Source organism: Cnephaeus nilssonii (assembly GCF_951640355.1).
Source record: "Cnephaeus nilssonii genome assembly, chromosome: 10".
Classification (NCBI taxonomy): domain Eukaryota; kingdom Metazoa; phylum Chordata; class Mammalia; order Chiroptera; family Vespertilionidae; genus Cnephaeus; species Cnephaeus nilssonii.
In genome coordinates this window covers 31,666,863-31,684,950 of record NC_137081.1, presented here as the reverse complement: position 1 = coordinate 31,684,950, position 18,088 = coordinate 31,666,863, and the positions used below count along the sequence as shown (strand labels likewise).

Sequence of the window (18,088 nt, the reverse complement as noted above, 5' to 3'; positions counted from 1 at the left end):
GAACCTAAAAGCCATTTAGCACATATATCTAAAAGCAAAATGAATCCCAGGTCTTCACTTCCCACTCCACCTTTACACCCAAAATGCATAACTATAAAAACCTCAGGCATTTGTAAAAACTAAACAGTTCCATCTAGTGGAAGAAAGTGGTGTCTGCATTATAAGAGACTAGAAGCCGGGTGCACAAATTCGTGCACATTGAAAGGAAATTAATTAGAGGAGGGCTCCAGGGTGTGTCCGGCCCGTCTTGCCCAGTCCAATCAGCTGGACCCCAACAGGAAGGTAACCTACTGGTGGGAGTGTCTGCCCCCGGTGTCCCAACCTAACGGTCGGACACTTAGCATATTGGGCTTTTATTATATAGGATTCCCTAAGGTGTGGGAAACGGTTCTTATTTCAGATGCTATTTGCCCTCCCCTCCTGCCCTTGAAGCTGAATGTTGTACTGTACTCCAGTTATTACTATAACTAAAAAATGTATAATTCTCCTAATATTAAAAGTGATTTATAAATTTGTTAGATCATCAGAAATTATAGAAATGGGACAAACAGAAAAGTGAAGTTATCTAAAGGTTAAAGGAAATGGCACATAATACAGGGTGCCAATATGTAAGTATGTCTTCTTAAGATAATGAGGAAAAAATGTTTTACTATTTTTTATTGACTTCAGAGAGGAAGGGAGAGGGAGGGAGAGAGAGATAGAAAAAGCCATGCTAAGAGAGAATCACTGATCGGCTGCCTCCTGCATGACCCCTACTAGGGATCAAGCCAGCAACCCGGGCATGTGCCCTGACTGGGAATTGAACCATGACCTCCTGGTTCATAGGTTGATGCTCAACCATCTGAGCCACACCAGCCAGAAGATAATGAGAAACTTTAAGTTAAACACAGTATAAAAGAGCTCGGAAAAGTAAAATTTCCTACCCCAAAATTAGGTTTTTCTACTGCTATTAATACATCATTAAGTTTTACAAAAACAAGCTGTAGTAAAACCCTGGATTTTTAGCTTATATTTCAAATAACATGGTCTGAAATTTAAATTTGAAAAGCTTAAAATGAGAAAAATAAGGGAAGTATAAGATAAGAGAAATACAGTAGTCCCCCTTATCCACAGTTTCACTTCCTGCAGTTTCAGTTACCTGCGATCAATCATGGACCAAAAATAGTAAATAAAAAATTCCAGAAATAAATAACTTACAAGTTTTAAACTGTGTGCTACTTAAAGTAGCTACTTAAGTAGTATGATAAAATCTCGAACCATCCTCCCTCTATCCCCCCCAGGATATGAATCATCCCTCTGTTCAGCGTGCCCACAAGGCAGATGCTACCCTCCAAGTTAAGTCACTTAGTAGCTGTCCTGCTTATCAGATCAGTTGGGAGGTGGGGGAGAGGGGTACCACATTCACATCACTTTTATTACAGTATTCCTATATAATAAAAGGCTAATATGCAAATAGGCAGTGGAACAACCAGAACAACCGGTTGCTATGATGTGCACTGACCACCAGGGGACATGTGCAGAAAATGGTGGGTGTTGGCCACGGCAGGTTGGTGGAGTAGGTGAGCAGGGGTGCCAGACCAAGGCAGGAAGCCGGTTGCTGTCATCAGGGTGAACCTCTGGTGATTACTGAAAATTCTTTGCTTCCACGCGCCGCGGTCCCGCCTGGCGCTCACACCTGCTGCTGGTGCCAACCCCGCTTGCACCAACTGCCCGTGCCCGGTGCTGGTCCCGATCACTTGGTGCCATCAGTGGGTGCGAGCGGCAGGTACTGGCCCTGATAGCCCTTGAGGGCTTCTCCACCTCCCCCTGCTCCTGAGGGGCGACTGGGGCAGCAGCTGCCGCTCGCACCCACTGATGGCGCCAGCCCCACTTGGCACCGCTGCTGGAGCCAGCCCCAATCGCTCTGTGCCATCAGCAGGTGCGAGTGGGGCCAGTGCTGCCATCAGTGCATGGGAGCGGTGGCAGTGGGAGCAGGGCTGCCGGCAGACAAGGGACAAGGGGCTGCGGCTGAGGGGCCGGGAAGGGGCGCGGAGGATGAGCTGAGACCCACCCCTTGCCTACCACAGCCTTGTGGCCCACAGTTCCTTTCAAGGTGCACGAATTCATGCACTAGGCCCCTAGTATTATTATAACTGATCTATTTGATTAGTTACTGTTGTTAATCTCACTGTGCCCAATTTATAAATTAAGCTTTATCATTGGTATGTATGTATAGGAAAAATAAACATAGCATATACAGGGTTTGGCATTTTCTGCGGTTTCAGGTATCCATTGGGGGTCTTGGAATGTACCCCCTATGGATAAGGGGGGGAATGCTGTAAAAGTATAAGGGTGACATAGACTAAACTTCGACACATCATTAGTGAATAGTTTATATCTTTATAGTTTGCAATAAAACATCTGATAATTTCTTGGGCTAGGGATCATCTAAAATTAAAGCTAGATAAAAACTATGCTAAGTTCATCTAAAAATTTTTTTATGAAATGTAGGTTTCAAGGTATCCTATCGAATAAAGAAGGAATATGCAAATTGATCATCACACCATAACAAGATGGCTGCGCCCACAGCAGAGGCTGAGTGCCCATAAGGAGCCTTAACGAGCAATCAGCAGGGACCTCAGGCCGTGCCCCGCCCAGCGGAGCTTGATGGGGGACCTCAGGCCGTGCCCCGGCACCGAGCCAGGGGACCTGAGGCCTCGACCCCCGCCCAGTGGGGCTTGACAGGGGTGAGGCCAGCTGGGTATGGATCTAGCCCAATGGGGGTGGGGCCGGCCAGGTCTGGGACTCGCGCGATTTCGAGACGCATGTAGGTGGGTGGGGACTTGACTCTGGTTCCCATGGTGTGCCCCAGACTCTGACAAGAGGAAGATTTTCATATACATTTTACTAATTTTCTTTCATCTCTGACACATCTATTATAGAGAAAGGGCAAATAGCAATATTAAAATATTTCCTCTAATTCCCTTTTAAAGTGCACGAATTTTGTGCACCGGGTCACTAGTATTCATCATAAAGATGAACTCACTTATCAGCGCAAAGGCAACAGCTGACAGGAAGCAGAGCTTCCCATGGTTTTTCCCCTTAAGTAAATCTGACTGAGGCTCAGCCCTATCACTGGAAGTCAGGAAATGGACTACAGAAAGTTTGCTAAGCTCCAAGTAATGATCTTTCAGCTCTGAAACATGCAAGATAAAAACTTATCCCAATTCAGAGAAGGAAAATAAAGCTCAAACTTGGTACATAAGTTAAATTTATACACAATAATACACTATAATTTTCCTTTGAATTTATAACAGAAATAATGTCCCTCACCCAGGAATATTTACTGCTCTCCAAACTATAGGTCTCAACCCATCAGTGGATTGTAAAATCAATGACTGGGTCAAGATCAACATTTGTATAATAAGAAGAAAAGAAATAGAACAGAAGATATGTGCATGACAAAATGTTTTGTGAAATGCACAAAGTAACTTTTTTTTTTTTTACTACAGGCCATGGTCAAAAATGTTTGATAGCCACTATTCTCACCTATGAACGCCCTTGATAAGAGGTTATATCTTATTCATCCTCATCTCTTCAGAACCTACCACAAGGCCTGGCACAGGCCCTCAATCTAGAGTTAATGAATAAGTCAATGGTGTTTTCATTATAGAAATCTGGTGTTCACAATGAGGTTTCTAACTATGGCTACTTTTGACTATGGCCAGGAACCAGACACTCTTATACTTGGAGAAGGAAAAGTAAGGCACAGATACAAAGCTCTCCAAGAGGAACTCTTTGGGGAGAGGGTCGGGAGCAGATGAAAAGGAGTATTATTTCCCATTCAAAGGTACTCCAGGGCCACTATACAAGAGGCCTACATTATGATCCAGTTTTTAGTTACAATACCAGTAGTTAATTTTTTTTTTTTTAATCCTCACCCAAAGATATTTTTTCCATAGAGAAGCAAGTGCATCAGTATCTAATACATGTTCTGGGTGAGCTGTAAGGTACTTACCATATGAGAAGGGGGTGCAGGACCGGAAGAGAAGGGAACCCTTCCCCACATTTTCATGATATCACCAAGAGGTTGGAAGCTTTCATCACATGCTCTCTTCACCAACAAAGACATAGTAAAATAGCCCGCCTGAAACCATTCTGCCATCTCCTGATTATTGAAGGGACCTACAACACCAATGAAAACAGAAAGGCAATAAGAATCCTTTCAGGCTAAAGAGGAAAAAAATATTTTCTGTGTTTGATCCTCATCCAGAGGTAACAACTTGTTTCAGGTGGCACCTGTCAAATAAGATAAACTTAATTTCTCTCCAAAGGTGGTGGAGAGGCTTCTAATAAAATACAACAAAAAAGATTTCAAAATAAGCCTTATGTCTACACATCCCAAATTCTCAGCAATGCTGAGATTTTAAAGAGCATAATAGTTTTAAAGAGCATAATAGTCTCCATCTCACTCAATCTCTATAATTCATTTGTCAAAGAAGTATATAAATAAAACTGGAAAGAGTATTTGTTAGACTCTGTGTCACTTTGTAATAGAGAATACAGATATGCAGGACAGAATACATGATTTTCTAAATTTTCATTTTCTGCCTGAGATCTAGCCATTAGGGAAATGCAAATTAAAAACTATGAGATATGACACACTTGTCAGAATGGCCATAATTAAAAATAGCCACATCATGCACTGGCTGGTATGGCCCAGGTGGTTGGACGTCATACTGTGCACCAAAAAGTTGCTGATTCGATTCCCAGTCAGGGCACATGCCCAGGTTTCAGGCTCGATCCTCGGTAGAGGGCATGCAACCCATTGATGTTTTGCCCTCACATAGATGTCTCTCTCTTCCTCCCTAGAAATCAATAAAAATATTTTAAAGTAATAAAAATATTTTCTGTAAAGAAAATATGGGTCACTCATAGATTACTGGTGTGAATATAAAATGGTACAGCCCTTCTGGAAACTAGTTTGGCAATTTCTTTAAAAAAAAACAAAAAACCTAAACATGTAATCACCATATAACCCAGCAATTGCACTAGTGAACATATTTTATCTCATAGGACTAAAACTTATGTTCACATAAAAACCTATCCTGAATGTTTTAATACCTTTATTATAATAGCCAAAATCAGAACAACCCAGATGCCATTCATGTTAAACTATGATACATCGAGGTCATAGAATATTAAATTAAAAGAAGCAAACTACTGATACATGCAACAAACTGAATGAACCTCCAGAGAATTATATTGAGTGAGAAATGACAATGCCAAAAGGTTAAATACTGTATGATTCCATTTATATAACATTCTTGAAATGACAAAATATAGAAATGGGGAACTGATCAGTGGTTGCCAGGGGTTAAGGAGGAGGAGAAGAGGGTGGGGATGGGAGGGGATTGGGTATGGCTATAAAAGGGCAACAGAAGGGATCCTATTGTTGAGACAGAAACACTGAATCTTGACTATCTGTGTCATTGCCTTGGTTGTGTACTACAGTTTTGCAAGAGGTTACCCTGGGGAAACCAAGTAAAAGGTATGTGGAATCTCCATTTTATTTCTTACAAGTACATGTGAAGCAACAATTATCTCTAAGTAAATTTAATTAAAACACACATCCATATGTATTTTAATTAAAACCCTGCTCTTACATACTTTACATTCTATAGATCATGAACAAATATATAGAGGTAGCGATAGATGCTATGAAGAAGAATGAAGCAGGTTAAGGGTACTGAGAGTGTGAAAGGAGTTATTACATTGGAGAGAGGTCACTTGGTTAAACACTATCATGAAAATGACACTAATACAGTCAATAACCAATTTCAAGTTATTAGCAAAGATTTCAAAAGCAGAAATGATCAACAAATGTCCTTTACAGCATTCTCTCTGCATTCTAATTTTTATTTTTTAAAATATATTTTTATGAATTTCAGAGAGGAAGGGAGAGGGAGAGAGAGACAGAAACCTACAACAGAGGTTCACTGATCAGCTGCTCCTGCATCATCCCTACTGGGGATCCAGCCCACAACCCAGCGTGTGCCCTGACCAGGATTCGAACAGTGATCTCCTGATTCATAGGTCAATACTCAAACACTGAACCACACTGGCCAGGCTCTCCCTATTCTAATTTAACTTATGCATCATACAAATCTTTTAAGGAATTAGTTTATAACATGGCACTACTTCTCAGACATTTTTAATAGTTTTTTATCACTTAATATCAACTCCACTTGAGTGAAATATTAAAGCAGTCTTCCAAAATCGCTCCCATTACCTTTTTATGGAAAGAAGACTGGAATATAGAGAAGGTAAGTAACTCACCTGCCTAATAAATCAGGTGGGATGCCAGAAATGAGGGGGGTCTTAAGCAGTTTGCTTACATCCTTATCAAATTAGCATGACATTCTGCCCTGTATTCAAATTATTTTCATTGGACTTCCCTTCCCCTCACTGAAATAGTAAAGTACTATGGGAGGAGCCTATAAAAACACCTTCTATATATATAAAGAAAGCCTACAGCATGAAAATTAACATTAATCACCACCATCTTACAAAATCTGGAGGTAATGTCAGACACTTCTATATTAAAGTAGAACAAAACCACCTACCCTGAATTTCTCCCTGAGGATCTTTGTAATACCACTTCTGCATTGCTTCGTGCATTGATGGACCCGAGACACCCTTAGCTCTGTGCTCTTGCAGTTTTGATGCCAGTCTCTCATCATCTAGTGCACTGTCTTGGAGATAAGCCACCATCTTCTCAGCTTGCTAACAGAAAAACAAAAAATGGAAAGAAAAGATCCTAAATTAATACTTGTACACATAAAAAAATGCCTACCATTTTTGGATTACTTGATCTGTGAAAGACATTATGCAAGGAACACAGCAGGCAATGATTTAATTTTTACAACAATGCCATGAAAACAGGTACTATCCCCCATTTAACAAAGGGGAAGTCTTATTCAGGGTCTCAAAATTATTATGCAAGCTGAAGATTAGGAGCAGTTGATCAATGATTCTCTCTCATCCACAAAATGATATGGATCAAAGCCCAAGCTTCTGATCAACACACTAATAATAATACTTTTTAAAATTTATAAGCCACTGTTCAATCCTATATTGTATGAACTAAACCTGTAAATACGTGCATGTTAACAGAACAAAAGGCTCCATTAGTACAATTACCAATAAAATCTTTTGCACGTTTTACTAAGACACTGCCCCCTTTCTTCCACATTGCTTGTCACTAACCCCCCCACCCTGAAGGAAAGAGAAGTTCTTCTGCAGAAAGTAAGCTATTATTTACTTTGCATGTAAACAACGGTATATACAATCTTGGGAAAATCTAGAAACACGATTAAGATATTAATATCCTGGGAGTTTTACTATTTTCCCTGTTATACTTTAGGCAAAATATACAGAAGACACAGTACCTATCCACAGCTGCTTGTATACACCATTTTTGGCATTCCATTAATTTCCAAAGAAAAAAGAAAAGCAAACAGCTAAAGGCAACCTCAGAAGAGCAAAAAATAACCTGACATGACTACTACATAGCAGAAACTTATAAGCATGAAATGATTTGAAAGAAATTTTTCATACAAATAAATACTACAAATACAAACAACTTTTCCAGTACATAAAATCTGGTGCACAAAAGTCCCATTTTTGAATATTCATTAATGCTTTCTAATATTTTTAGCAGTTGGAGAAAAAAAGAATTACATGATTTTTACCTGCTCCAAATGCTTGAGACCCTCTTCATCATCCGGCTCCGTGGAAACACTGCCCATACCAGGAGCACCTACGACCTGCGTTTCACCTGGCCGGAGGGCAGCACTAGGATTAGGAAGAGGAGGTGGAAGTATGAGGAGAGGAGAGGCTGTGTCTGAAGGAATCTGAGGCAGGGGCTGCTGGACGTCAGGAATCATTTCTAGAGGGAAAAAGATGTAGACATATGAAAACCCTTTAAAATATAGAGAATCTTATGAAGAATAAGTCTATATCAAGTTGAGCAGCTTGCTAAATGGGCTCAGCTACTTCTGAAGAAGTACAGTATTTCTCCCCAGAAAGACAGAAGTACCTCCCCAGAATGACAAAATATAAGGATTAAAAGGCATCCAGAAGCACCTTCTACAGTGCCTACCTGTGTCACGAGAGCATCTACCCACCCAATGGTTATGAGTTTACCTCTTGAAAGCAGTCAGTCAGTCTAATCGCTTCTTAATATCATGTCTCAGAATAGTAGAGACAGTTAACAAAGCACTGCCAAATCTTCTCAAAGATGGCATATCTCATCACTAAAACCTTTATTAAAAATCTCTGCAATTATCTTGAATAAGTTCCTTTTCAAGTCATAATTAATGTAACTCAATACATTACATTTTGTAGGATACTGAAAAACAGTTGGGAGTCTACCTGTACAATGCAGGAAGTTCTTCTCAGTAAGAATAGCAAAAGAGGTTCTATGTTGGTTCCTGTTTCTAACCTATTAGTATGCAGGCTCTTAAGAAGGAAAAGGGGGATGGAACTAATTAGAAACAATTGCAGTTTCCCCTTTGAAACCTTGTTTGTTCAATTACAGATAGCTTCTCTAAATTCCTGTTCCTCTCCCTCTTTCCTTCCTTTGCCAATTTTTTTCCAAAGGACAGTCTATACAAGTTGTGTCCATTTCACCAACATCTACACCTGCTACACTGCGACGTCCACTCCCACCCCTCCAGTCAAGCTTCTCTTCCAAAGATAGGCAGTGACATCAAGTCCCCAAATCCAGTATTTTCCTCATCCTCATCACCCAATCTTTTAGTAGTGTCTGACATTATCGACCCTGTTCCAAGCTGAAAACATTCTCCTTACTTCATTTTCCTACACTCTACACTTGCCTCTGAAGACTTTTCTCTGGCTCCTCTAAAAATCGGAATTACAGCTGGGAAAAAAACTGAAATTACCCAAAGCTTTGTTCTCTGTCCACTTTTCTTTTCACCCCTAACAAGTATATGTAATGTTTCTATTTTAATTCTCTCTGGCCCTAAACTCTTCCTATCTTTGCAGTCCCTTACTCAACTGCTCTCTGGCCATCTCTACCTTTTTCTCATCAAAACCTCAGAATCAATATTCAAAATTAATTTATCCTCTCCCCTTCAAGTGCTCCTCAACTTCTACTCTTTTTCTATTAATGGTAGCATAATCCTCTCAGACAACTCACTCATCTTTGACTCTTCCCTTTCCCTTGCCCTGATATACAAGCAATGATTATATCCTGCCAAATTCTACTTTGAAATCTCATCTGCCACTACCTCCCTTTACAGGTGCACTGCCTCCATCATAATGACTACTTGGGAGCCCAACAGGTCACACTGAACCCACCTGTCATCAAAACAATCTACCCTACACACATCTGTTAAATCCATGTTCCAACCATGTTTCCCATCATTCTCCTTTCACACCTCATGCTTCATCTAAATAAAAACAGGAGCTGGTTCCTGCCCATGCCTGGACCAGCCCCACTTCCTCACTTTAGCTTTCACTGATTCTGAGGTGTTAATGGGAAATTAGGTACAGCTTTCATTTTACTAGAATGCCCTTTCCTAATTGATCCAGCTACATCTACCTCCAAATTCTACTTATTATTCCAAGACAAACTCAAGACACTTGCTTCCTGAAGCACTGCAGTTTACCAGTCATGAACTCATACAATTTCTTTTTGCCCTAGATTATTAATAATACACATAGTTTATCTCCCCTAAATCCAGAGTTTCAATCTTTAATGCCTATCTATGAAGCTTTCTCAAAATACACATTTTGACCCCATCCTAAAATTTCAAAATGTACAAGTCCCACAGTGCCTGATATATATAGCAGAGATTCAAATATGTACTGAATTCATTCATTCACATTTGTTCTAGACATAAAACACTATAAGGAAATCCTTGGTTCAAGCCCTCAAAATACTAGTTTATTGAGCAAAAAAAGACAAAAAGATCTTTATAATACTGTATTGCTATTTTAGAAATGTTGTTTAAGAAGCAAGGCACCTAACCTAGCTTGGGAAGATGAGGTGGGAGAGTGTGTCAGGTTCAGAGAACAGCATGTGCTAAGGCACAAGGCAAGAGAACACGGCACATTTCAGAACCTAACAGGCTGTGAGGCTGGTGAATAGAATACAAAGGAGACATAGACTGGTGCTAAAACTGCATGAAGGGAGGCAGAAGCCCAATCATGCAAGATATCAAAGGCCATATTGAAAGGTGTGAATTTTTCGCCCGCTGGTGTTGCCCAGTGGTTAAGTGTTGACCCATGAACCAAGAGTTCTCCAGTTTGATTCCCAGTCAGGGCACATGCCCGGGTTGCAGGCTCAATCCCCAGCAGGGGGCAAGCAATAGACAGCCAATCGATGATGTTTCTCTCATCAATGTTTCTATCTTTCTACCCCTCTCCTTTCCTCTCCCTAAAAATCAATAAAAACGTATTTAAAATAAAAAAAGGTGTGCATCTTTATGGTGAGTGAATCAATTAACCCTTCAACACTAGGCCTTACAATGTCATTTTTAATATGTACAAGAAATATGGAAATATTAATATTGCTTACTAAGGTATATGAGCAATTTAAAATCAATATAGTAACATTGGAGGAGATATACTTTAAGCTTATTCTACAGCAAAATTTATGGGAATCCCACAGATTCATCCTTGTTCTTTCTGGCCTCTTTTGGAACAATGGCAATTTGGTCTGTCATCTAGAAACACAACATAGCCTTTACATAAAAGGGAAGGTACCTGTCTGATATCAGAATCAAATTACTGCAGAGGATCACAAACCCAGTTTGCTCAACTGGTACCAGGGTGGCTATGTCATAACATCCTAGGAAGTGAGACTCCCGAGTTCCACCTTTGCTTCCTCTAACTCTGTTTTGGTAAATTCTGGGATGGACACATGTGGGAAACGAAGTTCGACTAGGTTTACCAGTAAAATAATGTGTTCTAATAATCTATCATTAGAAGCAGTTCTAGGAGGCATAAGCAGAAACCTATCTTACCAGTCAGTGATCGAGTCCCTACTTTAAAGCAAAATCCTGCCAAAACCGGTGTGGCTCAGTGGATAGAGCGTCGGCCTGCGGACTCAAGGGTCCCAGGTTCGATTTCGGTCAAGGGCATGTACCTGGGTTGTGGGCACATCCCCAGTAGGAGGTGTGCAGGAGGCAGCTGATCGATGTTTCTCTCTCATCGATGTTCCTAACTCTCTATCCCTCTCCCTTCCTCTCTGTAAAAAATCAATAAAATATATTTTGGGGGAAAAAAATAAAGCAAAATCCTACTTTAGCTTAACGACTCTCACAAATACATACCGTCCCCTCTGCTGGGCATTTTGGTTGGCAGACTATTTTCCGTCCGACTCTCTTCTTCATTTTTTTCCGTCTGCTCAGTTTTGGGTTCCTCTTTCCTCTCAAACTGCGGTGCTTCCTGAGGCGGATGATCTGAAGGAGTACCTGGTCTAGCAGATGATGTTAAGATTTGAGGTGTTTCCTCACTAGCTTCTGTAACATGAAGTAATCTTAAATTAACAATTTAGGAAACTTCTGGTTTGACAGATAAAAAGTAAAGACAAAACTGCACCTTACCAACTCCTATTCTCTCTGTCTTCTCTCCCTCTTTCCTATTTGTCTTATCAGGTTCTTTGGCTTCTTCATTATGGCTACCCTCAGAGTCAGAGCACTCCTCCCCTTCTTCTACGGGCCGGAAGTCCATCTCCTGCTCTTCTGGAATAGGCTCTTTCTGTACTTTCTGTAGCGAAAAATAAAGCCAAAGGTTAACAGCATATTTGGATTTGGTAGAAGGTCAGTGCCTGTTAGGACATTTAAATCAACTTCTTACCTTTAGAGAGAGGAATGCTCCAGAGGAGTCAAATGTGCCCATTTCTTCCTCAGCATCCTCTAAGCACCATTCAGGCAAGCTGTCCCTGTCATCGTCAATGCTGCCACTGCCAGTGCGCACCCTTCGGTAACCCCGTTCTTCATCCCGATCTCGAAAATCAAACTCAAACCTTCGCCGTCGTTCCATGTGTTCCCGCCAGCCTGCAGAACGAGGGCCATCTGGGATCAGGAGGAGGACACAAACCTTAGAAAAGTTTTGTGACAATATTGGAAAAATAAAATAATAGATAGGAAATAAAGGAAAAAACTACAACTAAAAGCAAATTCAAATACATCAACCTACTAAGAAAACTAGGCAAATTACATGAAGTTCAGAGCTCAGCACATGTAGTTATCTTCATTAAGTACCAAGACACAACAGACTCTAAAGCTTTTAAAGATACATTTAAAACAAATAACTTTTAAAGGACGCTTTATTCAAAGTATAGACTTTTAATGAGCTTTAGGTATCTGACTGAAATGTTGATTAACCTACTCCTTGGTCAGACTTAGCACTGCATATCTTTCCATACTGAAGTCCATGCCTTCCTTCTGGCAAGTCTGTGAAGCATTTTCTTTATTCCCCGGAAAGTATTGTTCTTTCTGAATAAGACCAGCTCCCTATGACAGTTCACATCAAAATCATCATGCCTACCTGCTAGTGCCAACATCCCATCTGTAATTCTGATTCCCAAGAAAAAGTCATGGAATTACAGCACTGTCAGCTTTCAGAGAGATTTTATATAGCCCACTATCATAATTTTATAATTTAAAAAACAAAACTTCTGACAGCAGAAGTGACTTGCAAATGGCAAAGCAGAATTAGAATACAATTCTGCAACCTCTACTGCTTTTTCCACAATAACAGGCTTACTTTCCTTTCCCTTCTCTCATCTCTTCACTCTCCCTAAGGAGTTATTTCCGTATAATATCCCCAGGGACATTCCTAAATCCACCCTAGCATACTGTTTATTACATCCACTATCCAGCAGAATAAGAATGCCTAAAAATAAAAGACCCTAGTTGAAACATATTTTTCTAAAAAAGAATGGGAAACCTTGGTAATGTCTGACAAACCTGAGTCTAAGAGAGTTAAAGAAAAAAAAAGGGGGGGGGAGCAGTTTTTAACATATTAGAATTTTCTATCCTTGACTGCTTTCTCTGTGGGAGATACACACAAAAAATGAGGCCAAAGCAAAATGTTCTTACCATTGAGGCTTAATTTGCTAAACCTAGCAATCTAAAACTCAAACTGAAAACCAAAGGGCAAAATGTTAAAATGCCAAATATGGGTAGCATTCTGTAAGCCACTCACAAAATGGTAAGACAACATTATTCCACATTCCCCACCCTTTACTTAAAACAAAACACTATTTACGACCTTCTATGAAAATGAAGGAATTTTATACCCAGATCGCTTAAATGTAAACCTATAGTCATTGCTCAGAAGATGTGTTCATAATCAAATGCTGATTTCCAGAGCACTCTGTCTACTGCTGTCATTTCTAAACTGTCTGTAAATATGCACCATGACAGGAATATGCTTCCAGGTCTCTGGCTCACATTTCCCTCTTACTGTGTTTCCTAAGTTCAGCTCTCAGAGTGAATGCTTAGCTGGCCTAATGCACCATCTCCACACGTATCCAGTTGTGCACCCTACGTTAATAAAACTAGATTCCATAATGTTGTTGTCTTATCAATAGTAAAAAAACATTTTATTCATGAAAGTTAATATAGCAGATAAGGTACATCTATAGCTTAAGACTAACCAATGCTTTAAAGACCTTCCGTTAGAACTAATTTGATAGTATTTTCACAAGATAAAATAAGTCAAAATCATTATATTTAAAATTTTAATCAAATCTTAATGAAAGATTAACTAAAATACAAGAAATGTTAAGAGTAACTTACAATTGATATAATCAGATTTAATATGCTGGTTTGAAAAAGTGACACTATTCATTTTTTAAAATGCATAGAGTGGTTTTGTTTTGTTTTTGACCCAAAATCTTTATATCCCCCAAACTATATTTTAAAAATATATAAATACAAATTTTTGGAAAACTGTCAAGTTACAAATAAAACTAACGTGAAAGTCAAATATTAGGAGAAAGATTTAGAAAAAGACAATATATATTCAAAATCTAAGTTATTGGTTGAGGAGGTTTGATGGTAGAATATAACACTAAAATTTTACTTTGTTCAACTCCCTTTAATAGAATCAACATCATTCTTTCGAGCTCAGAAACACTGTTCATCTTCCAAAACATTCACCTTGTTTGTTTTTGATCAGCTGGAATTTTTCTTCTCGCTCAGCCCAGATCCTGTTCATTCTCACTGAATGCTTGTTGGGAACATAGTCTACAAACCCTCTGCTAACAGGCAAGCTCAGCACAAAATGCAGTTATGCCCTGAAGAGAACAGTAACATTTGGTTGCCCAGGACACAGACTGATGAGAAGTGCCTAGAAAACTATGATGTAAACAATGCCCACTGATAACAGAAAATGCACCCAAGAGGTCATGAAGAGCTGGGGTGTAGCATCCCAACTTTATCCAAAGATTGACTTCGTCAAGTTTCTACCTACCCACACAACTCCATAAAGCACTCTAAATGCCTGTTAGAATATTTACTTAGATCAAGACTAGTGGTTTTGCTACTTGATTTTAAAAAGTAAATGGAAACAATTTACATTATTATAATGTCCTCTATTACAGGTAAGCTCTCTTGGCATATGGTTAATAAAATATTAGGTTATGCATGTGAAATTCAAAAGACATGTACACGGTCTTTGTATGCTTCAGTTCTGCATGACCCCACGATTCAAACTACAGTGGCATCTGATTATCATGAGGTGTGGAATCAGCACTTTGGCAGCGGATGAACTCTGACACAAAGCACCAGTGTCTTCAGTTACCAGCATATCTAATGTCAGGGAAGAACAGTTGGAAGCATTCTTAGGAGTCAAACAGAAGAACTTATAAAGCCACTAATCACTACTATTCTCTCTCCTTTTTTTAAAATTAGAGGGACAAAAGAATGAACTTTTGATGTTTTTCACCTGGGTTTAAAGTTTATTCTTCAAATAAGCATAAACACATTTGCAGGACAAAAAAAATTTCAAAGAATAAATCCTTTCTTGCACAGGGAGAAAAAAAAATTTAGGGGGAGCACATGTCCCTAAATGTCCCTAATAATACATTTATTAAGTTTTAAAGCGTGATGAAAAAGGACTGAGAGATTTAAACAGAAACAAATGAAACCCTCTCACAGTTGTGCAGTTAAGGGAAAATGCTTCCTGTGAAACCACATTATTTGCCCCAGAAAAATAAGAGTGATTTAATCAAATAAATAGATCTGGAGTATTTTTATGTTGAAATTTTTGTAATACTAAGACTGAGTGTGATGACATAAATAACGACTCCATTTTTTTTTTAAACCAGTTTATCTTTTCCACTAACTCCCTAACAATTTCCACCAAATCCTCAACAGAATTCTTACCAGGACTATGAGGCCGCCACCTCTCTCCATCCCTTCTTGATCCAGCTAATCGCCAACCTCCATCTTCATCTTCTCCGTTTTGTTCTTCTCTAAAAATACGCCAATTGTCACTTTCTGATCGTATAAATTCATGCTTCCTCCCCACTGATGTTGGTCCACCTTCCTCAAAGTTTGGTCTCCCTGTAAAGAAAATAAGAAACATGAGCCTCAGCCAGTGGGAATTCTGAAAACAGACTTGACTGCTCAAAAAAAGCTTTTCTGCAAATGTGTCCATTTCAATGTTTAGGCAGTGTAAATAAAATAACTGTGGATATATGCATAGATTATTAGGCACATTTCTTAAAGCTGAATGTTCATAGACTGGGCAAATATTTCTTAAACAAAAATAAATACATGCATTAAAAAGAGGGGCATGCAATGAAAAGTAAATTAACCTTCCCCTACATGAGACCCCTCCCTCAAGTTTCTTATAAAGTGTTCCCCAAACTGTCCGCAGCTATACTTTTGCACATATATACAGATCCCTCATTCACACTACATACCAACCCCCTCAGAATGTTATGCATGTTGTGTTATACCCTTGCTGTTTGCACTGAACTGTGCATCTTGGCAATCCTTCCTTAACCAGCACATAGGTGTTCTTTTTAAGTCATATAATATTTTTAATTATATGCTATAACTTAATTTAATCAACTTCTACTGGTGATTCTGCCCAAACAAGATAACTGTAAATGTCCAAAACAGATTGTAAACACAAAAGTAGAGACTATGAGCTATATATAATATTTCATTTATTCTAGCACCTAGTACATTACAGACATACAATAAATTGCTTTTGAACAGAATTCAAAGCCAAGCTATGACTAACCTGATGCAATTCAAGACCTACATTAGGGATAAAAGACAATACTAAATAAACTAAATTGGTACTTTCAAAAGACAAGACAATTCTAAATTGTGCAAACAAATTCTTAGCACCATCCCACGAGCGCTAACATATATAATTCACAACAGATTACATAAAATCTGAAATTTAGTTGAAAATCCAGAACATAGCCCTAACTGGTTTGGCTCAGTGGATAGAGCGTCGGCCTGTGGACTGAAGGGTCCCAGGTTCAATTCCGGTCAAGGGCATGTACCTTGGTTGCAGACACATCCCCTGTAGTGGGTGTGCAGGAGGCAGCTCATGGATGTTTCTCTCTCATGGATGTTGCTAACTCTCTATCCCTCTCCCTTCCTCTCTATAAAAAAATCAATAAAATATATTTTAAAAAAAGAAAATCCAGAACATACACAGATGTCCTCAGTTTATAACAATAAGAGTTATATATTCTCTCAATTCTTTTCATTGAACCATATTAAAAGCGGGGCGGGGGGGGGGGGGGGGACGGGACTGTACAGTGGCCTCTGAAAATGAAGAAATTTCATTTTTGGTCATCCTCTTATAGTGCATTCAGATTAAGATTCAACATCCTATTTGCCCAAATGGTTGTTAGGTTTCTATCAGATATTATTCTTAAAGAATTAAGATTATTTTAAAGGATAAAATAACTTGGAATGGGGGTACAATTATTTGCTAGGCAAAACATTACCAACTGAGCCACCCAGCCAGGGCTTGTGTATATATGTGTTCTACTTTTTTTTTACTATTTCTTCTCCAAAATAGCTGTAAAATGATATGCTAATGTGGCTCAAATAGGAATTTTTCATATTTACTGACTTTATTTCCTTTTATGTGAATTGTTTGTTTGCACTTTTTTCTAAACTAACAGCTTCTTTACTTCTGTAACTGTCAAGTCCTACATATACTTTTCATATTAGTATCTAGGAATAAGAAAAATATAAAGACAGAATAGGTAAAAAAAAAAAAAAAAAAAAGTAGGGAAACGACAGGACGAAAAAAATCTAGCTTTTCTACTTACTATAAACTATCTTGTAATTCTCAACCTGTAGGGAAACCTGTATCACATAAAGTTTAATGGTTATTTATGCCATTTCTTGTACCAAAATGGATTTGAGGGGGAAATTTTAAAGCACACTACAAAAAAAAGGAGATCTGGGAGTCACTAGACCTGATTTTATTTTATTTTTACTTTTTTTTAATCAGAGAGGGAGAGAGAGAGATAGAAACATCAATGATGAGAGAATCATTGATCGGCTGCCTCCTGCACGCCCCCCACTGGGGATCGAGCCCGCAACCTGGGCATGTGCCCTTGACCAGAATCGAACCCGGGACCTTTCAGTCCGCAGGCCGATGCTCTACCCACTGAGCCAAACCGGCTAGGGCTAGACCTGTTTTTAAATTCTGACTCTAATTCTGATCTCTACACCTTGAGTAAAGAAGACCCAACTCCTAATTTGAAAGAGGGTCTGTATGTACAAATGTCTCAGTGAAACCACCTGATTTTACTAGTACATAAACACTAGCCCAATCTAGTTAGAAAAATTCATAACAAAGGAATTCAGATTTTGTTACAGAGTGCCTGTTTCCACAAAATAACTCCTAAAAAGTGTATTACACTTTTTTTGGTATATCAAATATTACATAAGGACTAACAGCAATAGAAAGATCTACGTGACAACTTTTCTGGTAAACAAAAGAAAACCAGAATAATATAATTCTGACATGCCAAACCAATCCCATATGTAAGTGCAAGGTAGGTGGATTTCCACTTTCAGAG

At 39.0% G+C, this 18,088-nt stretch overlaps 1 protein-coding gene across 5 annotated transcripts in view; it reads right to left on the bottom strand.

Moving 5' to 3' along the window:
- Window positions 1-18,088, bottom strand: part of GIGYF2 (GRB10 interacting GYF protein 2) — a 130,340-nt gene that overhangs the window by 38,696 nt on the left and 73,556 nt on the right. For 3 of the 5 annotated variants that reach the window (XM_079782026.1, XM_079782025.1, XM_079782027.1), the window contains exons 10-16: window positions 15,408-15,587; window positions 11,869-12,086; window positions 11,616-11,778; window positions 11,343-11,531; window positions 7,734-7,930; window positions 6,606-6,765; window positions 3,998-4,164 (exon numbers count right to left, since the gene is read on the bottom strand). In XM_079782026.1, coding sequence (XP_079638152.1) covers window positions 3,998-4,164; window positions 6,606-6,765; window positions 7,734-7,930; window positions 11,343-11,531; window positions 11,616-11,778; window positions 11,869-12,086; window positions 15,408-15,587 — 1,274 coding nt within the window. The remainder of the gene's footprint in view (window positions 1-3,997; window positions 4,165-6,605; window positions 6,766-7,733; window positions 7,931-11,342; window positions 11,532-11,615; window positions 11,779-11,868; window positions 12,087-15,407; window positions 15,588-18,088) is intronic. The other 2 variants (XM_079782028.1, XM_079782029.1) reach the window with 1 other exon arrangement.